The sequence below is a fragment of the Hoplias malabaricus genome, chromosome 4 (assembly GCF_029633855.1).
Source record: "Hoplias malabaricus isolate fHopMal1 chromosome 4, fHopMal1.hap1, whole genome shotgun sequence".
Classification (NCBI taxonomy): Eukaryota; Metazoa; Chordata; class Actinopteri; order Characiformes; family Erythrinidae; genus Hoplias; species Hoplias malabaricus.
In genome coordinates this window covers 42990322-43013640 of record NC_089803.1, presented here as the reverse complement: position 1 = coordinate 43013640, position 23319 = coordinate 42990322, and the positions used below count along the sequence as shown (strand labels likewise).

General features: G+C 37.1%; 1 protein-coding gene and 1 long non-coding RNA gene across 2 annotated transcripts in view; one reads left to right on the top strand and one right to left on the bottom strand.

Moving 5' to 3' along the window:
* Positions 1-706: 706 nt before the first annotated feature.
* On the bottom strand, positions 707-23319 carry LOC136693868 (uncharacterized). Its single transcript, XR_010802121.1, has 3 exons — positions 23247-23319; positions 1662-1713; positions 707-939 (listed from the first exon to the last, which is right to left on the bottom strand). It is a non-coding gene; the product is annotated as an uncharacterized lncRNA (long non-coding RNA).
* The window catches only part of gsap (gamma-secretase activating protein), a 32328-nt gene continuing 18272 nt past the window's right edge, over positions 9264-23319 (top strand). Inside the window, exons 1-17 of the mRNA XM_066667085.1 lie at positions 9264-9649; positions 10690-10760; positions 11073-11129; positions 11431-11500; positions 12646-12687; positions 13322-13410; positions 14212-14281; positions 14538-14587; positions 15539-15643; positions 16681-16737; positions 16848-16894; positions 17350-17429; positions 18487-18564; positions 18650-18736; positions 19308-19400; positions 20882-21102; positions 21339-21408. Of these exons, the coding sequence (XP_066523182.1) occupies positions 9562-9649; positions 10690-10760; positions 11073-11129; positions 11431-11500; positions 12646-12687; positions 13322-13410; positions 14212-14281; positions 14538-14587; positions 15539-15643; positions 16681-16737; positions 16848-16894; positions 17350-17429; positions 18487-18564; positions 18650-18736; positions 19308-19400; positions 20882-21102; positions 21339-21408 (1375 nt within the window). The 5' untranslated portion in view covers positions 9264-9561. The remainder of the gene's footprint in view (positions 9650-10689; positions 10761-11072; positions 11130-11430; positions 11501-12645; positions 12688-13321; positions 13411-14211; positions 14282-14537; positions 14588-15538; positions 15644-16680; positions 16738-16847; positions 16895-17349; positions 17430-18486; positions 18565-18649; positions 18737-19307; positions 19401-20881; positions 21103-21338; positions 21409-23319) is intronic.

The following is a 23319-nucleotide window of genomic DNA, read 5'->3' as shown; positions in this document are numbered from 1 at the left end:
GCTCAATAATACACTGGCAAAAAAAAAAGACTGTCCAGATGTGTCATAATATAGAAGAACCACATTTGATTCCCTAAAGCCTCTCACTGACAGGTTCATTAAAGTAATACTCTTGTAACTGTAATGTGAAAAAGAGATGCCCTGTGATGGACTGTTACTCAAGGCTTCACACTGCCATTGCTAGCAATATGGGCAAATGAGAAGAACCTTTTCAAATAACTAGTTAAAGTTTATGGGGATCTGGGTAACACTGGAGTAACATGAAATAAAATGGTTTGTGGTCAACCACAGCTCTGATAAAAAAAAGAGCAATAACATCAAATATGGGTTTCTGTAGTAGTTCTTTTCAGATGTCCTGGTTTGTCATCTACTGGAGAGTGGTGCACAAACCAACAAGGCGTAAAATGGAAAACATAGATATTTACCCCAAGACTGTTATAAAAAATTTTTGTTGAAATATGTGTGTAAGTCACACAATACACTCATATATTATTTTATTTGCCTTCATCATGGCTTTATAACACTGCTTGGAATCTTGTAAACTCACAGAGAGGGCGATAGTGAGACCTCTTAAAATAAACAATAATCATATTTCCAAAACATATGGTATTTTTTAATGCAAATTGTGTTCCAGATACCTTTGAATAGGTATGAATTATATAATTTTAATTTATTTATGCCCTGCTCCGGGTGACTGTCTGTGAGGAATTGGTGTGTTCTCCCTGTGTCTCCGTGGGTTTCCTCCAGGTGCTCCGGTTTCCTCCCACAGTCCAAAAACCCACGTTGGTAGGTGGATAGGCGACTCAAAAATGTCCATAGGTGTGAGTGTGTGAGTGAATGTGTGTGTGTTGGTTGCCGTGTGAAGGACTGGCGCCCCCTCCAGGGTGCATTCCCACCTTCCACCCAGTGATTCTGGGTAGGCTCCGGCTCCACCTCAACCTGGATGAGCAGTTACAGATAATGAATGAATGAATTAATGGTTTATTTATTGTATTTCTTCTTCTTCATTGAGGTAAAAAATGAATTTTCCACATTTTTCCCCACATTTTCATAATTTTCACAATTAGAGCTCTTTTGAATGAGCTGTGCTATTACTTGTTTGACCACACTTTACCAGCTGTTACTTCTAAGCCCTCAGTCTGTTACAGTAAACTCCACTAATGTTTAGCTGTAAGATTTGTGCTCCATTTTTAGCTGAACTCTTTGAGAAATGATGTGTTTAAAACAAAGTTTGCAGTTTTATTTGTGGCAGCCTGTGATAACTTATGACCCACTCTCCCTTCTTAGCATTTAAATTGGATCATTTTGTAATGTGAATGAAAGAGGTTTAAGTTTTGTGTGTGTGTGTGTGTGTGTGTGTGTGTGTGTGTTCTTGACAGACTAATGTACCACAGTGATGTGGGGTAGGCCAGCCTGTGGCACATTTAGCTGGGTGAGTAACAGTGATCCACCCATCTTACCCGAGCACAGACACACACACACACACACACCCAATCCTGTGTCTATGCATGTGTTAGAGAGAGAGAGAGAGAACCACTTTATCCAGTTCAGCGTGGCTGTGGGTGAAACACTGGGTGCAAGATGGGGACAGATTCAGAATTCAGTGGTAAAAAACTGAATGAATTAATTAAATGAATCAATTCATTCATTCATTCACTCACTCGTTTATCCATCTTCTGTAACTGCTTCACCTTGGTCAGGGTCATTGTCCGCCTGAAAGCAAGAGTGTGTTTTTTATCATTTGAACACAACACTCAAACCATACAAGGACTCTTCAGCCACATTCCTGTTCTCTGAAAGTGTGCTGGTCATAGACAAAATAAATGAAAATACAACATAATATAGCTATAGTAGGATTTTACATGTTTAGATTAGTAAGAAAAACTCTAACATTATAAGGTTTGTAATCTATATACATTTGGGTATTTCACTAATTATTCAAATTAATAATGTTAATATTAAACATTCAAATTAAGAAATGCTCCATCAGGACAAATTACAAATCACTCACAATGTGATTCACAGTGTTAAATTATGAAGAAGCTGCCTGAGGCTCTATTTCTGAAGATTGTTACACAGCATAATCATTTTATTAGTTGATAAGATTGCTATATATATATATATATATATATATATATATATGTGTGTGTGTGTGTATGCATGTATATATATATGTATGTATGTATGTATATATGTGTGTGTGTGTAATATGTTTTATATTTATTATTTTAATCTTATAATGTGGTAGTTTCTATGAAGCTTCTGTGTGTATGTATGTGCGTGCCCAGGATGGTGTGTGTGTGTGCTGCGTATGAGCCTGTAGAGAAGTGTGTGGTGCATGGGTGTGTCCTTATGGCTCTGACTGAAGGAATGCTCTGTAAGAGGAACACGGGAGCGAGCAGCTGAGCGAAGGAATGCACTCCAACAAGCCTTGACAAGGCCTACACACACACACACACACACAAACCCACGTTATGTAACTTCATGGAGCAGATCCACACAAATACACACATTCTCTGTGCCCACCTCAGACACTGAGTTTGCTTAAGAAGAGCAGGTACAAACCTGTAGCTTCTGATCTCAACACTCTCTCCCACTCTCTGTGCTTCTACTCTCTTGTTGAACACATGCAGTCATCTCTAAAGTGAACTGCTAAGCGTGGGGCAGCCTGTGTTAAAATAACTGCCCTCCAGCTACACAATGCGATACACAGGAATGTCTCGACTTGTGGCAGCTGAAAGAGCAAACTGATCTCTGGGCATTTCAGGGTTTCAGATGCGCCTTTCTTTTTCTCACATAATCTGACCTTGACACAAGCCTCATATCATTTTTCACCATTCTTTCTCTCATGTGTAATGCCTCCCTATGCTGTTAGCACCACAATGGACATCCAATGGTAAATTCCTTTTTCAAACAGGGTGCAGTTTTTTTAATCAAATTACACACCAAATTCAACTCACAGGCTAATGGATTAGTGCAGTTTCATAAAGCATTGATGACTCCCCAGTCCACACAATTCAGCTGTACAATAACAAAAAAAGGTGCCTGATTCAGTAAAGAGAGCATATTAATGCTTTCTGTATTTATAAGAAATGGTACTATTCAGAGCCAGTCCAATCTTTCCTGGGGCCCTACTACCTGAACTCTGTGAGCTAAAATGTGACCATTTTTTGATAGTTACAATCTTACAAACATAGCACATATAATATTACAATAGTGTTATTTATTGTGTCAGATCATTTAGGCTCATTCAAACTGGCTCCCCCATGTATATTTTCTTTAATATATATTTTTTCAAAGGTAGGTAACTGTTTATACTATTATCTGAATACGCCATGGAATCCTTTTAATAAGATGTGTTATGCATGTGTATTGCCCAGTATGCACAGCTAATCAAAATTCAGTTCCATTCAGTTCATTCTTCAGTTTCCATTACTTTCCAGCTTAAGTCCAGATGTAATTAGGCTACAACTAAAGCTTGAGAGACTGAATAACCATTGCCTTGTATTAAGATCATACAGGAGTGTAATCACCCTTCATATACATATATTGTCTCTAGACTCATCCTCACAGAGGTTACTGCTTAAAGTTCTAGAGTTTCATTTTGTATTCGAGTTTCATATGGATATGAATGCATTTCATGATGCAGATGTAGAATTTAATGTGGAGTAACTACAAAAATAAGAAACCAAGCTGTAGCAGATGAATTAAACTCCACTATTTAAGGTGGAACAGAAAAATAAAATAAGCAGCCAACACTCATTCTATAACAGCTATAAATATAAAGGGAGCATTTAATGTGGAAATGAACTTTGGAAAACTCACTAGTTTTGCACTAGGATGTAACTACTTCACTGTTTAAGGTGGAATCGTATAGTAAGGACATTTTTGAGTGATCTGCTGTATGTAGGGGAGTTGAAAGTAGTATCAGATACTATAAAACTAAGATTGTGTTCACTTTTTCACTTTTCTGCTTCAAAGTTTGGTTCATGCATGGTTACTTTTAATGCTTTGGAATGTCCAAAGCCCACGCTCCACACACACATCTTCTATAACCCCTTCATCCTGATCAGGGTTGAGGTGAGTTTGGGGCCTATTCTTGGGTGCAAGACAGGACAGGAAACCAGTCCATCAGACAGCATCACACATTCACCCATTCACTCACACACTCAGACCAGTGGGCAATTTCACACAATCAATACCCCTATCAACATGTGTTTTTTGGACTGTGTGAGGAAACCAGCGCACCCAGAGGAAACCAGGGAGAACACATCAAACTGAGGTGAGGATTAAAGCCAGGACCCAGAGCTGAAGCTGTTAATGCCCCATTGCTGTCCATGTTAATATACATCTATTAATTTAATTAGGTCAGACTCATTACATTTGTTAAAGTACACATTGATATAATCTTACACCATGAGATATTTACAGAAAATGATATAACCACTGCTGGCCACCTTGCTATTGTTTTTGTTCACAGGAGATCTCAGTGCTTCCTTGTGGTGTGGTAGTATGTGCTACAGGCTGTAAATCAGGCCCTATGCTATAATGAGATGGCCAGAGAGCAACAACATGCTGTGAGTAACCCGCTCCTCAGCAGACTCCAAACTGCCTGGCTCCAGTCTGCCACTGTCCTCTAAATACCAATCTCTCTCTCTCTCTCTCTCTCTCACACACACACACACACACATCTTTCAGAATTACCACATATATCCTAGTTGAGCTTCACCCACTTCGCTCTGTTCCACTCTGAGCCACACCAGAACGGCCTGTCAGATTTAGCTGTCAGAATAATTACATCCCAGTAAGTGAGTGAGTGTGTTCCTTGTCATGAGTCCCTTCCATGCCACAAAGATGTGTCCCACACCAGACTGAGCCACATAGGTAATTATGAACAGGAGGGGAAAAAAAAAAAATATATATATATATATATATAGTCAGAGAGTTTGGGGCTAGACCAGATACACCAGAGAGAGAGAGAGAGAGAGAGAGAGAGAGAGAATGAAGAAACAAAAGGCAATTGTTAGAAGCAGTGTCATTTTGTCTTTGCGTGAAGCATCTATTATTAGTCCAACAACAGGACTGTGGCGGACAAGCTCTGTGGCTTCATTATTGCTTCTCATTGAGTGTGACCATGGACTTGTTAACATGCTGTAATGACCTTATAAACTCTGACTAATTACTGCCTTGCAGTGCCTGTGGGGTCAGCACCATCCGGCTAGCGGCTCTCTACCTGTCCGTCTCCTATAATTGTTCATTATCTAAGGCTGAGGAAAGCGAAACAGCTTTCTATTTCACGGGTCAGTTGGCAGGCTGTGAGCTGTGTTAGTGAACCCAGGTGTCATTCAGACAGTGGCCTGCTGAAGGATCGACCACAGGAAGAGTTTTTATTACAGAATGTGTAAAGCTGGCAGACTCTGAGGGCAGTAAACCTACCACCACGTGCTTTTATAAAGGAGAGTAAGAGGGGAGTGAGGCTGCTAAATACAACAAATCTAGACGTGAACTGCTGAGCAACGTTTTCGTCTTATCTCAGATACACAGCTTATAGCATAAACACACCTACTCTGTGGTTAAAGGGAGAAAGGAGTGTAATGTTGTATGCTGACGCCATCTTGTGTACACAGATAAATATACACCGTCACACAAGACAAGAAAATAGAATAAGGCTTCAAAAGCAACTACCACATATTCAGCTGCGTTGTTTTTATAATTCTAAAATATACCTGCCCTACGTATAATTTTACAAATTTATTTCTAAATTGAAAATATTGCATAGTACGTAGTGACATTTACTAAACATCCTGGATGCAGTCATATGACAGCTTGTGGATTTGTGTATGTGTGTGTTTTTGGTTTGTACATAGAGACCAAACTGTAGAAATGCTTATTTTAAGGCATATTTTTGTTTCTAAAACTGTTTCAACGTTTTTAACTATTCAAATGCTTTAGTAACCTTTTACATACGACCCATTCTGACCTCTTTTTAAGAATAAATTGTTGTAATACAAGTTTCCAAATTTTTGTTGTGGTGTTTATGTTACATGGTTGTTTTAACTCAAAATTAAATGCAGAATACCGCAAGAAATGTGGGGGAAAACATGTGTTCCTTGTTGTTTCCTTGGTCGGTTTTATAGAACACACAGTGTCTTTTAGCCATTTAGTCCATTTAGCATGAGTGCTCAAGATCAGCATGATGAAATAAAAAAGAATAAACCAAAATAAAATGTAAGCTAGCATGATTCAACTGAAAACATATGCTGACCACTACCTCAGGGAAGAGAGGAAAATAAACAGAGAAAAATATTGCATTAAATATCTGTGGTAAAAACATTTCCAGAAAAGAGATGCTCTGAAATCTGAAAAATTTAAATAATAACAGAATGCTATGACATGCAAATCATTTAAACCCTACATTTACCCAGATAGTAGATACATTTTGGCAGAATATGTTTCATTTTTGGTGCTTACGACTCAGTTACTGTACATCCATTGTTGTGTGGGCTGTGCAGGACTTGACTTGTATTATGGAACGTGTTGTGTGGGCCAGATGTGGGCCAAATATTGATTTAAGTGATCTGCAGATGTGCCACATTTGGGCCAAACATTCTTTCCTATCTGTTTGAAATCCAGTGTCAAGTTTTAAGAACAGAGGTGATGTTTTATTATTATTATTATTTACTTTAATCCTAGTGAGAACTTGCTAGTATAATATAGCTGCATTTTCAATCAGGTCTGGATTAGTCAGAAACTCATGTTTTAAAGTAATAAAATGCTTATTTCGTATCTAATTTAACATGACTACTAAAACTGAGATCTGGATTCAATAATCCACCAAGGTTACAAAATAGTTCTTTAGACTTAAGGGCTATTGAATACAGATCTGCAACTAGTCTGTGCCTCTCATTTCTTTTCCCAAATAGAATAACCTCTATTTCATCTTCATTCAACTGCAGAAAGTTTTTCCCATCCAGTTAGTGATGCAATCAAGACACTCACAAATAGAGTCAAGGGGACCTCAGTCATTTGGGGACAAGGCCATGTAAATCTATCATCTGCGTAACTGTGGTAAGACTGTCCATCGAATTAACTAAATAGAATTGGACAAAGAATCAAACCAAGTTCCAGTAAAATACAAGAGATCTAGAGACATATTAGTTAACCATTACTTTCAAATGGAAAGACAGCAGCATGGCCAGATTTGAAGCAGCAATGATATATTGAGGAAGATTTTATGTCTGGTGTTGTCCTTGTTTTGAGAATGAGTTACAACATTAATGTATGTAACATGAGCTACATACAAATGACTGCAATGCTCCACTTGGTATACTGTATACTTTTTTTTTCTTTTTTAAATGTTTTGGCTGATTGTTAAAATTCCTTTTATGCAGAGGTGCACACAGTACAATATTTCTATAATTAAGTAATACTATTCTGGTAGAACACTCACAGATTACCTTAATACAACTTGTTTATTACAATATTATAAGCAGGCATTTTTTTATAATTTCAGTCAAGTACAAACATGGAGATGTACATTTAGCAAATTTAGTGCATCTGCTTCAGTATTGAAATACTAAAACATTGGATTTTGTTCCCCTGATTTGTTTTGTACTCATTGAACTTCTAATTATTTCTGACTCAGTATACCCTCTTATCCTGTTTTCACACATGGTGCGTCTGATGTTAATGTGTGCAAGGTGTGTGCAACTCTGCCTTCCTTAAATGAATTCATAAAAAGAAGCTGGATGTTACAACATAAACCTCTTAAGTTACTGTTCAAAAATGCATTTTCAATACACTTTAAAATACTTCAATTTTAACAAATGTCCTCTTGATCTTATTTCCTAGAGAAAACTCCACTAAATGCACTATCCACTAAAAATTCTACACGTTCACCTTAATTCATGTGCAGATCTATGAAGATTCAATCAATCCACACCTCGTCTCAACTTATCCTTTTTTGCTTGTCTGCAGCTTGAAAGCAATGCTCTGCAAGTTGACAGGATTGGTTCCTTAGGGTTGTGATGTAAGAATCCCTAGTTGTCTGAATTTGAAAGTTTAAGAATAATGTTTAGAACAATGCAGCTTAGTTACTTTATAATATTTAGAACAATGCAGCTTCAAACCGGAAATGCTCAGTCATATAATCACCTTCTTTTTTTTTCACCACAGAGATACTTTTTCAAGGCAAATCTTGATTTTCACTGTGGAAATATTTATAATGCAATCAAAGTTTAGGGGGTTGGGCAGGATTATATTAAATTAAATTACATTACATTAAATTGTTGACAAGTTTAGAGACAAAATTTTGAGATGACTAATTAAAATACAGCAATACGACTACAGTTTTAGCCAGGTGTCCAAGCCCATCTTGATATACGTTATCTAACTCTAGTCTATACGTCGAGCTAGTTGGCATTATTTATTCATTCATTATCTGTAACCGTTTATCCAGTTCAGGGTCGCGGTGGGTCCGGAGCCTACTTGGAATCACTGGGCGCCAGTCCCTCACAGGGCAACACACACTCACACCTACAGATACTTTTGAGTAGCCAACCCACCTACCAACATGTGTTTTTGGACTGTGGGAAGAAACCGGAGCACCCACGAAACCCACTCTGACACGGAGAGAACACACCAAACTCCTCACAGACAGTCACCCGGAATGGGACTTGAGCCCACTACCTCCAGGTCCCTGGAGCTGTGCGAATGTGACACTACCTGCTACGCCACTGTGATGCCCCTAGCTGGCATTAGCCAAATTTTAAACCTTTTTTTCTTTAGATAATTTATAAGCCTTTACTATCTACTTCGGAATTTTACAACTGTAGTCTCTCAAAATCCTCAGAATTTGAATTTTCTACTCTTTAAATATTAAATTTTAAACAACAACTTTCTTTCTCAGCTGAAGCCATGTTTACAGTTAAACTTATAAAGTTGGTTAGGTGATTTATTTTTAATAAAGTAATTTACATACGTGAGGTTCAGAATCAATATCTAAAGATCTTAAGGATTATATAAAAACAGAGAAATGCTGAACATTTAATTTTGGTTGAGTTTCACTTCCATAGTTTTCCGCCCAGTTCTCTCTCGATCAGGTGACCTCAGACAAAGAGGGCGGGCAGAGGGCCTAGACAACAGATTGACAGCGCTCTCAGCCAATCATGTGATAAACTTTAGTCCAAAGAGCGGGTCTTGGGCGGGACTTACTGCTGCTGACACTATTATTTTGTTGAAGTTCTTTACTTTTTTTGGGGGAGAGACAGAGACAGAACGGAAGAAATAAAGAAAGAAAGAGAGAGAGAGAGAGAGAGAGAGAGAGAGAGACACACACACACACACACACAGACAGACAGGTAGACTAACAGTCAGACAGTGGGAGAGTGAGGGTTTAGTAAATGTATAACGAGGTATTTTAAAGAGTCGACAGAATGAATAATAATCACAGGGAGCTATTCGGATGAATCAGATTCCCACACGTTCCTTATGAGGGGCTGTAAGTGAAGATCTCACCTTGTGCTTGGAAAGGTGAGGTCACCTGACTCCCCCAGCAGAGTTATGCTCAAACTAACTCAGACCTTCGACATTCACACCGATGTCATCTCCAGCATTTTAGCTAAAGAAGAGACAGTACGACGAGGCAAAGGTAAGACTGGTTTAGCTTTTGGTTTTATTTGACTCAATAAACCTGACAAACATGGTCTCACTGTTTAGCTTCGTTTTAAAGAGCCCAAATTAGGAAATTTACTTACCGTTTGCACACGTTGTTTCGTGCAAATAGTCAAAACATTTTAAAACTTACTGTTCTCTCCTCATAAAGTAAAGGATTATTGACCTGCAAAAACTGCAAATTTAGATGTAATGGTTTTTGTGATTATCATACATCAGATAGGCACATCTGGGAAGTAAACATGGGTCAAATGTAAAGGTAAACGAATTTTACTTGAAATATTTTGCAATATTAAGAAATATTATGCAAAATTATTTACTTTGTTAGCTTCTACCTGATATGATGTGTGTGGAGATGCAGGGTCCCATAGTGTCCTGTGGTCATCTTCCTTTTTTATAACTTGGCACCATAACCTGCCTTCCATCTCAGAATTTTTCATAGTAGGGAAACAAAAATATGAGATCAATAGTGTGACACACACACTTATGGTCAATTTTGAGTCACCAATCCACCTACTAATGTGTGTTTTTGGACTGTGGGAGGAAACCGGCGCACCTGGAGGAAACCCATGCGGACACGGGGAGAACACACCAACTCCTCACACACATTCACCTGGAGCAGGACTTGAACTAACAACCTCCAGGTCCCTGGAGCTGTGTGATTGCAACACTACCTGCTGTGCCACTGTGTCTCCATAATTTAATCAGTTTTTGTCTATTTTAAGTTTACTGTATCATTTGAACACAGCAGGTCTCCCTTCACATTGTATGAGATTTTCTTGATGTATGGACCAATGGGAATACTCCAAAATTACTTGGAATAAAACGTCCATTGAGAGTTTCTTCTTTGTTCTTTAATGCTGCTATTTTGGAGATATATGTTTATCTTTGGACACTGACAATATACAAGTTGGTAGCTCAGATATCAGAAATGTGTATATGTACATGGAACTCATTAACAGCTCAAACAGTAAGCTATGTGGTCATATGAATATTTGTCTGTTCTCTTCTGTCAAGACTGTGCAGATGTTGCTGATACTCGTATCCTTAATGTTGAGAGGGATGGGGGTGTTGTGTACACTTGGAAGGTAAGTTAGGTTTTTGTGTGAAATCTCTTTACAGGTCAAGCATGAAGTTCCATACATACCACAGTGCAGTGGACTCCGATGCACATTAAGAGCCAAATCCATGTCTTAAGCCAGCTTTTCACACGCAAAGGCTAATACCCTGGGAATTAATTTAACATCAGTCTTGGACTAATGCACTGCTAAAATTGCACTTTTAATATGAGTCTGGGAAACAGTCCTAAATGTTCCACTAAGTGTTGAGGCATTGTGTCTATTAGAGTATTTAGTTAAGTAAGCATTAGTTAACTAATGATTTTTATTTTCTTTGGACAGGGTGCTTCAGGGACCACCAGAGTTGGCAAATATGACCCTCATACGAAACAGAACAAGGTATATTTGAATTCATGGCATGTTATTTTTAAAAAGGCTGAGGGAAAACCGGATACAGGAGGAATCAGCAGACACACACATAAATCCTTGATCTCATAGACACTCACAAATCAGTCTACTTCTTTTTTAATAGTGAGTTAATTACAGTAGGTTCTCCACAGTGATCAAATTAAAGAGTATATAAGTTACACTGTGAAAATGTAATACCAAGTGTGGCCAACCTATAAAAGACATCCACATAATGTTTCTTCCTGCTGTGATGCAAGACACACACTCCTCTCTGTAATCTCTCTCCTCACAGCTACTCTACACTTTTGACAAGCAGGTGTGTATCAGCAGCTGCTCCCTGAACAAAGAAGAAACTCTGCTTGGTAAGATCTCCTTCTCTGACAAGTAAACAGTCTGCTTGTGCTAGGAAACTGGCTCATTGTGTGGTAATGCAAAATCTACTGTATCACTGACCATTCCAACACAAGAAGGCTAAGTGGCAGGAGCAGTTTGGTCTTCTGGCTGTTTTAATTAAACCCAAAAAAACATTTCATCGCAATATAATCAGCCTTTCAGTGACACATGAACAAAACTCCTCAGCTCTATTTGGGCCTTTATACCTATCAGCACATATTTGGTTCAGGTATTTCTCATGAAGAGTGCAACAAAAGTTATTCAGTGTTGAACTGAGTCAGGTGAGTCATGTGGCCACAGCCTAATCTTAATCCATGACATTGAGATCTTCCGCTTAAATTGAAGTTACTGGTTGTATCACAGTTGTGTACTATACAGTGTATACTATGTACTAACCTCAAAAGTGTTAGTTTGATCCTGTGGCTATTACAAGACCCATCATACAAATCTGCAGATGCTGTCTGCCATTACACAGGTTGCAACTCAAATAGCTGCCTCCACACTGAGTAGTGCACAGTGTATGTCATAAAATAATGGATTCTGCTCTAAAAATGTTGGATAATAAAACCATTTATATTCGCTTCACACCCCTCTGTCCAACATTTAGTGCATTGTCTGGGTGTAGCAGTAGTCATTTTATATTTTGTGAAGTGCACTAGGTAAAGCACTATAAGGGACAAAGCCAAGCGTTTCCAGGCGTGAAAAGGGCTTACCGGTTGTGGGAAAATTGTGTCCATTATTACCATACTCAAAAATCGACTGATGTGTATGCACCGTAGATTTTTTAGTATACTCATATTTGACACTTATAAATATACTAAATTCTACATAATCAATCACTAGTTAAGTTATTAAGAGCGCAATGGGACACAATTGCTTCTTCCTGCTACTTGCTCATTATCTGGTTGGGGAGGTGGAGCACAGCCAGCGGTGAGCCCCTGAATGCCAGACGTCAGGGGCTGCAGCTACATATACTATGTACTACAATATTGGTTTGACTGATTAACCTAATAGTTTGACCTGCATTAAAAAGTGTTTATATTTTATATGTTTTTTTTTTCTAGTAAGTACTATTTTATATAGCTCATACTAATGGTGAATGTGTCTTTTTCAGCGGTCAGTCTGACACGGGGAGGAGAAGAATGCTTTAAACCAGGTAGTCAACTTAATCCCCAGTCACAACACAGAATGGCAAAATCATTTATCGTCATGTATTTAAAACCTAAATGCAGGCTAAAGATACAAACAAGAATGTTAACAATGACAGTAATAACTGTGGATGCACCATACTTGATTAAATCTGGGGATAAATGCAGAGATTGCATTACCTTTGAGGGAAAAGAACCTAGTTATATAATAAACCTAACCTATTGTCAGGAACATATCACATGATTAGAGCTAATGTTTAAGCTTGTTGTGTACCTATTGTTACAAATACTTGAAAGATTGACATTTATTTCTAACAGGGAAATGTAATCGTCAGTCATCAGTGTATATCAAATTTATGACATATGATATTAAATATTATTGTTTTAAAATATAAAAAAAAAGCTGGAGCATTAGATAATATTCAGAAATTTAAGAGTGTACTTTTCTCAGTAACTGCCGTACCAAAGCACTACATCATGCTTGGCACAGTTTTGTTGTCCTCATTTATATCAGATTGAAATAAGGAACATGTGGCAAGGACTGAATCAACAGATTATAGAATTTTAAACTTATTTTGAAGAAATTGATTTTTCTCTACGTTTCATTCACTGTGTTTTTTTTTAAAACTGACTTTCTTTTAGTTTCAACATGCCTGACCCTCCTCATAGAAATACACCCAGTTAACAACACTAAGGTCCTGAAAGCTGTGGATTGCAGGGTCAAAGTTCAGGTAGTCAACTATTACAATTTTAAAAAGCAACTTACATCTGTGAACCTAAAATAATACATTAATGTTTACCAACAATTTTCAGTGTCAACACATTATATTTGCACCATATTTTTTATATAGCATGGGTCAATGGTGCCCAAACAGATTTTGCACTGCCCTCCTTTTTGTTGATGAAAATAATTTTGAGAATAACCCACACATATGTCTTTTGCTTCCAAGCTCCACTGTAATTTATTTTACACATTGAAATGTGAACTGTGTAAAATACAAAACTGAAAAATTCTTACTGAAAAGAAGAAATATAAAATAAAAAATAAACCACAAATCACCATTACACTAGAATTAGACATGCATTATGCATCTCAATTATTTGCCTTTCGGCACCCCTCCCCTCCACCATATATTTATATAAGTATGTATGTATGTTTGGTGGTGCACCGCTTATATAATCTTCAAAGTAAAACACATTCCCAGGACACATTCAAGCATCTGCATATGAACATCATCAAGGAATCTCTCTATATACCCAAGATTTCTGAGGAAATGTTGGACGAGCAAATGCCCACAAACTCTTGGTTATACAGTGTATTTGTTCTCAAGTTCAAGTCTTTATTTATCTTTGTCAGTACAACGAGATTTAAAGTGCTCTTCATTCAGTTCTGTGTGTATAACTTTGTCCTGTGTCCCAATTACACTCTGATTCATAATTCTAAAGCAATATGCATGCTGTAATATGTTTTAACAGTTTAATCAGACATTAACGTTAGTGAAATTCATGTTCCTTTTTCTCTTCATATACAGTTTCTATATCCTCAGCCTTCACGGAACACTGCCCTTGAGAGCCATTTGCTGCTTGCTGCAGAAGATGGCTGTAAGTATTAGGGAAGTGGCTTCATAATATAACCCTATGTGCTTTTGTTTCCTACTGTGGGCTGGCACCAGAGTGTGTTCCCTTTTTAGTGCCCAATGATTCCATGTAGCCTCTGGACCCACTGCTACCCTGCTTAGGAAGAAGCAGTTACAAAGGATGAATGAATGCTTTTTTTTTTACTGTGGACTGTAATTTATGTCCAGTAGATCTACCATGCTTTATTAATGCTTGTGATTTTTGTTATTTTTCTATCCAGATGTGGAGCAGTACCACATACTGCTGGTGAAACAAGAAGGCTACAGAGTTGTGAGTCTGTATTATGCATGCATATTTATGCACTACTTACATGCAGTTTAACTTATTATTTATTAAAGTACTTAATTAAACATTTGAATTATGGTAAATTTTACATTTCACAAAGACAATGAGAAAAAACCTAAAACATATGCTCTCAAAATATATAAATGCTAGGCTTCTGTCTTCTACATTAGTATGTTTGCTTCATTAGACAGATCAGCAGATTAAAAAATTCTGCCATATTAAACACACTTTATTTAGTATATCAACAGTTTAGGAATGCATTTGTTTTAAGAAGACAAACATTAATCTCTGCAGGGCTGTGGCCCACAAGGAACTAAAATCTCCAGCAAAACACCATTTGTAAAGCCAGCCACACATTTTCTCGCTTTTAAAATCCTAACCGACAGTGGCACATTCTAAATGTCTTATAGAAGCAGTACTAGTGTTATAAATGTGCACAAACTATGTGGCAGGGCAAAAAAAAAAATGCAGTGCTGGCTATGTAAATTACATTGTTTATTAGCTAATTCTGGCACATTTACATTGATGTGGAAACCGAAATGTTAATGTGCATTGTCCCTGATAAATCAATAAATATATCTGCTACCATGTGATACAAACAAAGCTGAACAAAATCCTGAACCGGGGCTAAATATGTGGTTGTTCTGATCCATATATTAAAACATTAAAAAGGCTCTAATTTGCCTGTGTTCAGCAAGCAGCTCTGCTATAGCTAAGGTCTGCTGTGCAACAGCCAATCAAAGAGTAAGATAAGAAAGGGAAAAATGGATGAAGAAACATATATATTTTCCCTTTATCCCCTTCCTTACCCTCTCTTTGGACATTCATACAGTTAAGTGGTCGTGCTTCCAGTCATCTGTAGAGGTTAATACTCTCTATGTAAGTTCTCCCTAAGTGTGTGTTTCTTGAGATTTGTTGTTGTTGTTGTTGTGTCAGGTGATGCAGAACCAGGAACGTCTAGTGAGAGACAGAGTGGCGGAGGATTTCTGCTGGGCTCAGTGGGATTCAGGACCCCAAAGACTCTTCTACCTCACCTGCCGGGTTAGGACCACTCTCATCTACACTTCATTTAGTCAAAAGTTTATTGTTCATTGAAAAAATACAGCAATAAACTGAGAATACTTTTGAAAATTATGGAATGTGGCAGATAGTAACTTTGTTTTTTAATGAATCTAAAATGGGAAAGGTGTTACTTGGGAAAAATAATGAGTAAAATAAAAATGTCTGACTAAGATCAACTTGAGTAGAACAAAGAAATAAGTATTTTTAAATAAAATAAGTATTTAGTAACACATACAACTGCAGTGAAACTTCTTAATTCACCCAGCATCTATCAGCAGAGGAACTAAAATGTGTACGGTTCTGTTCCTATTTTGGATGTAAAATTAAAATGCAAAAATGCTAAAGCACATGTGTAACCCAGACACTTCAACAACACAGAAGGAAATGAAATACAAAAACATTAGCTAGCCGTGGAAACATAAATGACTAACATGTAACCATGCAAATTTTATATACTCACTGATATACTTCAGTAGAAGTAAATGTATTTAAATTTGTAAATACTAAGAAATTATAAATGCATCAATATTTCACTTAAGTAAATGTACTTGGGTAAACATATTGACACATTTCAGTTATTTTAACCACTGTTGCTTAAAGTATTATAGTTCAGCATTCCCTGTGGAGGATTTCACATCTCACTGATCTTCATTGTGTTCTGAACTTCATTGTGGTGTTCCGTTGCTTTTAGGACATACACATACACATAGATACACATACACTCTAAGAAAGAAGGCTTCACAATAATACAATAATTTTTAATTACAGTTATAGTGAAATGTTTTTGGTGCTACACGGGAACAATTTCTCCAAGATTCTTTAAATAAACTTATTACACACATACTTTTATTTGTTATGCAAATTAATTTAACGATAAAGGTTTAATGAGTTTTATTGCATTTATTTTTGCCCTGCATTGTTTACTTCTTAAGTCCAAAGAGTTTATATGTGGCTCTATAGTTTAATTTTATTTTAACTTCTCTGAACATCATGACATCAATTCTCTTCATTTTCAGGACAAACATGTCCTGAAGTGTGCGCAGTTTTTCCCTGATCGCAACTTTGAGATTCTGGTATCATTTTTTATTATTATTATTATTTTTTTTGCCATTCACTGATTTCTTAGATTTCATTCTGTTTACTGACAGCTAAATGTGAAGTTTGTTGCTTTTGTGTCTGACAGTTTGAACTTCCTCTGGAGTTATCCATCATTCCGTTCACCTCTGTGAGGTAACACATCCAGCTGTTTTACACCTGGCAATGTTGTTAAATGTATAACAGGAGGGGTGTTCAATAAGTTCGCAGTTCAGGTATGAAACTTATTATATTATATTTGTTTGAGCAGAAACAAATATAGATCAGAAATTTTTTGATTGATCAGAAATCTTTCTACGAATTTAAGAACAGGTTAGAATCACTTAGGGCTGAGTTGGGGCTGTAGAGTGTTTGACTAATGTCTTGGAATCATCAATCATGTAGAACATGAGGCTACATTTTCATCAACATACCTGTGAGCTGATGTTGTCTTATATACCCTCAGAAAGTGTTACTTCCTAGAACAATTACAAAACGACCTGCAGGATTAGTAATAATCAACTTTTTGAATGCCCCTTGTAAATGTAATTACACTTTACACGAAAAGGGGTGAAATGCACTGCTTGAAATATTCATTGTGCTGTGGACAGGTTTGTTAATTTTGGACATGATCACTACCAGGAGGAGGATAATGAGGGACTGAAAATGGTGGTGTTTACAGATAGAACAGGCAAGTAATGTGTAAAATACTGTTCACGTTGAGACTTTGAAATTCGTTTGATTGCTGCGAAGTTGTGCAACATTTTACTAAGTCTGTGTTTATTGCTGTTTTTTAAACTTTGTTCACTTGATCTGCCGTAGAGAGTAAGTTGTTATTTATGTGTGTCTTGTTTAGTTAATCAAAGCTCACATAATGCATGTGGCATGTGATATTTGAAATCTACTCAAATGACTTTGGGAGAGCTGGGTGCATGAACATTATTGTATGTTGCTAATGGTAAAGGGTTTTTTTTTTGCTTGAAAATATATATATAATTTTTTTTAATGATCACAGATGTAATTAAGGAACATAAATACCGTCTGGTAAGCAGAGGAACATATCAATATTTTAAAACCTTCTTGATTGTCTCCAGTGACTTCCAAAATGATTAAAACTGTGAAATCAACATAGTCATCAATGCTGAAGAATTAATCGGTAGATCTTATCACTGAAGGTTTTTAATTAGGATCAATCACATATTCCTACACAATCAGAATAGTAGCACTGACCTGTAATTTTGCAGGGCACCTTTGCTGTCACTGCAGTGGCATCTTCAGTATCTTTACTAAGAGCAACATATGATTGTACCATATCACTTTAAAATAATTTAGAGACAAATTTGCTTTCATTGTTCCCTGGGTGTGGATGTGGATAGAAGTAACATTTGTTTCTGACAGTGTAGGAATAACCAGAAATGTTTTACATTTTTATCTATAATCCTACATTAATTATTACAGCAAAAATAGACATTTTGATTTCACTTCCAGGCTTCATTATACAAAAAAGGCAAGATTTTACTATGGGTTATCATTCATAAGGCTACATGGCACCAAAATGCCTTTACACAGACATTTATAAACATATACATATACAAACATTGATTATCATAAAACCTGGTATATCCTGGAAAAAATTAAGAGTTTACGTAGATTTTTTGTCACTTAGCCTTGTGAATGATGACCTAGAGTGAAGTGTTACTCTAAAAACTTACCCTGTATGAAACATTTGTCCTTTGTTTTCCTCACAGGGACCATGTGTGTATGTTACAGTCATCCTGTCTATAAGCAGAAGGATAGAATGTATACCATTGCATTTGTGCACAGAGGTATAAGAAAAGTTAAATTATGCCTAGATTAACCCAATCCATTGTGGATATATTCTAATAACTCTCTTTTATCCATGTTGTTCAGGCTTCAGTAAGACCTACACTGTAGCTCTCGAGCAAACAACTATGTCTACCAGCACAGCAAACCTCCAGCCACTCTTCATCCACTTGGGTTAGTGAAAAAGTGTAACTGATAGTTTTTCAATCAAATCCTCACAGAAATATTCCAATATCTTGATTAATATAAGTTATATCGGAATTTTATATGAAAAGATGTCCACAAAACTTGGGGCATATTGTGCATAATATTTATGCCATATATCCAGCTTTGATGTTACACAAGTATCTGTGGTGGTTCCCCTGAAAGGTGCATATTCAGTAGCTTTAATTGTAGAATTTAAAGTAGTGCCTCATTTTATCTCTAGGACTTATGTTGTTTTATTTTTTACAGTTCTGTGATTAAAGATTACAAATATTAACCTTTGCTTATGGAGAAGAGAATGTTATATACCTTTAGGGAGCACAGCTGTACTATAACACCAGTGTTATACATTTAAATATATATTTACACTGTTTGTATCTTTAGTGACAATACTATACGTCTGCCTTTACTGACTTCAAGAGGCTAATTGAATATATACATATTTTTCCACTTTTTATTTGTGTTTGCTGATACACACCGGTGTATTAATATTGTCTTACTTTGATTGAACATGTGCTCTCTGACTGAAATCTTCCTGCAGGTTATTACATAGTGGTGTATCTAGCTGGACACTTCCTCCACCTTATCAACTGCAGGCAGCAGGATCTGCTCTGCCACAGTCTGTTTCTGTCAGGTGAGATTGAGTAATTCAGGTTACTGCTGAGACATCATCCTAATGAATCAGTACTCACCACATAATAAACAGTCAGCAGTGTAATCCACTTACTATGCTGTACCAACAGTTTACTAATAGCCACAAATTTTAAATTAGCATTTTAGCTATTGCCAAATTTCTCAATATTAAAAAGGATGTTCAATGATTTTATTCAGAACAAAATTGTTAATATTTATACAAAGCACTTCAGACATACAGAATCAGGTTTGTTTATTGTGGTTGTGAAGGACACTGGTCAAATTAAAGGAACACTAAGTAAGATTTGGTATTTGTGCTCCCGTGCTCCACTACAAAGGCAAATTATAAGTCACTTTTACAGGGGGGTGCTATGTGGTGTCCACCCTCCAAAACCTACATAGTGCAGTTTCTGCAGTGTTCATCCTGGGGTAGTAAAATTGTTTCTATTACATGTCAATAAAGATTTACCATGATTTTAAAGCTGTAAGTTTAATATGATAATACTACATAGTGTTCCTTTAAGAATTCACCACATTAAATGCCATTTTTCAAGCTATGACATGAAATCGTTAAAAATAAGCTGTCTGACACCTGTTTTTACTATTTTTAATCTCATCCAAGAGGAATCTTTGGCCATAAATACTAATGCTGTATTCCCCTACAGTTGCAGCATTGTTAATCTGTCTAATGCTGTAAGTAAAATGGCTATATTTCCGTTGTAAACATTATAACCCCAATTCTGTCAGCGCCATTGTATATACATTTGTAAGTTATGTTATGAACTATGTCATTTACTGAGTTATTCAGACACTTTAAAACCTAGTATAGTGCATCTCCCCTGGGAGTTGGGAGAACAAAATTGGCCTTAGTCTATGGGTGGGTAGGGCAACCCCTTTCTCTCAACCTTAAACACATGCACAATTCTGGCCTTAATGGGCATTTGTGGGCTGACATGGCAGATCTAGACAATTTGCTTTCTTTTTTATGGCTTTGAAATGTCCAAGTGAAAGTTCAGAAAGAGGCAGTGGCTGTTTTGAGAGAAAGTGTGTGCTTGCCTTCACACTCCAGGTCGATGGCATTGTGTAGGATTTGGGGAGACCTAGCTATCAGTTGGTATTTTTGAGAACTAGTGGCAAGAAGACGGAAGGTAAAAAAGGTGCAAACAGTGGGTATTACAGAGACCGTACTATTCTATACAAATAACAGTCCTTGGGCAAGACTTCTAACACTATGTTTACCTACATCTGTAACCTCAATAAAATTATTGGCAGTTCTGAATCAATGTCTAAACACCAAATGCATACATTTATGCATACAATTAATGTAATTTAATTGAATCAAGTCAGAGTGGGATCTAAAATATAGTTTTTTAATATTTAAGAGAATTTCTCTGCTTGAGGTGAGAGAAAGAGTAGAAGTATGCGTCCAGCTATTTACCATGTTGAGTATGTGTTAATGAGTACAGTGCATTTGTCCTCCAGGTGCTGATTCCCTTGTGGAGGAGTTGGGAACCGAAAGTGTTGTAGTGAATGTGCCTGGTCGCAGGTTGCTAGACATAAAATCTGGCCGAATATACACCACTGACATCAGCCCTGACTTCCTACTGAAACTGCTTAGCTCCAGCAGACCTGAGGCACAGCGTCTAGCATCACTGCACTGCATGCTGGTCCATCTGGGACCTGACCAGGACCTTGAGGAGAAGGTATGATGGAATGGAGATGGATGAGGCAAATGATACACATGAAAGCTGCTGAGTGCGTGAATTAAGCCTGAAGGCCTGGAGTGAGTCAGTGTGTTTGTGTGTGGAGTACCTAGCTTCATGATAAATAGAAGCTTTGTGTAAGAAACTCAATTCCTGGCCAGCAGATGTGTGCTTGTAAATCATGAGATTGAGAATGTGATGAGCTTTTTTTTACTCTCACTACGTTCTCTGTTCAGATCATCAACTGGATCAGTGAGAATGTGATGAGCTTCGATGCTTTCGATCAAATTCAGGAATATATTCTGGGTAAGTAAGACGGTAAGCGTGGGAGTTTTGTGTGTGTTTGTACGTGTGTCTGTGGCATTTATACATTCACTGCCCACTTTATTAAATATATTTATCTTGTATCTACACTCACTGTTTATTTTATTTGCTGATATGGTGGTGATGTGTGTGTTGTGCTGTTACAGGTGGATCAGACAAAGCAGTGCAGTTTTTTTTAAACACCTCAGTTGTCACTGCTGGACTTTTAATAGTCCACTAACCAAAAATATTCAGTCATCAGCGTCGTGTCCACTGATTAAGGACTAGAGAACGACCAACACAAACAGCAACAGATGAGCTACTGTCTCTCTCTATAAGGTGGACCCAAAAGTAGGATTGTCCAACAGAGTGGACAGTGTTTAAAAAATTCAAGCAACCGTGCTGTCTCTGATCCACTAACATGCCACCGTGTCAAGTGGATTTATTGTCATTTTAACCACATACAATGGGTATAGTACACAGTGAAATTAAACAACTTTCCTCCTGAACAAAGCACTACATTAAATAACTCATCTACACAAAACTACATAAAAGTGCACATGTGTAAACATGTGCAATGATGAAAAACAAGTATAATAACAGTAAGGATTTGACCAGTTCACAGTGGATGTAATGCGAGTGAAATTAAGTGCAGTATGCTATATAGATATCGTTGAAGGGAACAGAATAGAAACATAGTACACTAATGTAAAGTGGGTGTCACGGTGCCAATGAAGCGCTGAACTCAAATCAAAGCTGCTCTATTGTATTCTTGTGGGGATCCTGACCATGGAAGAAGAGAGTGAAAGGGGATAAATATACAAAGAAAAAAGGTGGACTATATCATGTAATTGTAGAAATACCAACGTTTTTTATATGGTCAGTGGAGCTGATAAAACTCACATTTCTTTATCACAGTAAGAAACAAAATGTATGTTGTTACTATTAGAAGAAAACCTACTTGTGTCTGAATACTCCTAAATGCAGCCTACTGAAGCAGTATTCTAAGGGAGAAAGGCACAGACTCATGCCAATGCGATAACAAATTGCTGCCTTGGAAGCCTGAGTGTAGCTTGATTCGGTTACAGCGGTGGTTCAACTTTTTCTATCATTCCCCATCTCAGACAAAGGTAAATTTCCATGCCCCACCTGTACCATATCGCCCCCCAAAAATGGTAATAAAATGCACATGCAAGTTCTCTAATTTATTCAAGTAACATCAAATTATATCTCAAAATCAGTAGCTTAACCTCATAACACCAGATACAACATTAATATCAATGTTCAGACATACAGAAAATAAAGAAAAGTTTAATGTTTAAACTGTGTTTCAGTGTCTCACTTTTGAATCTGTGCAAAAATGAGCAAAGGCAGGTGCAGGGCGTAGGTGGGAGTGTGATATTGGTGAGGGACATATTTGTCAAAGCCCACCCCATTTCCAAAATATTAGATAGCTATAAGCTGACTCCTATGTAGATAAGGCAGTAAAATACTGCATTTATTATGATGTGGAACAGCATTTGATTAACGTTGACCTTAGAGATGTGGTGTCCCAAACAACACACTATGGAACTTTACATACTGCAGTACAGAGCGCACTACAAAGGGTGGTATATATGTATTTTCATACCATTTAGTGCAGCAGTGTGCTGTTTGGGACACAACCAGAGACTAACGTTAACTTGCTGCATGTTTAGAGTGCTTTCTCACAACCTGAACACAGCTAATATTAACGTTTACTAACCCTCAGATCCTCCTCTGTTTCCCTAACAGTTATAAACAAGCCGCTTTCATAACTGTAATTAGCCGTCATTGCTATCTGTTGTGCTCTTGTTACTGACCTCAAGCCCAGAGCTGGTAAACATTGACTTTATAAACCAGACTCTGCCGGTGAAGCTGAGGATTGGAGCAGAC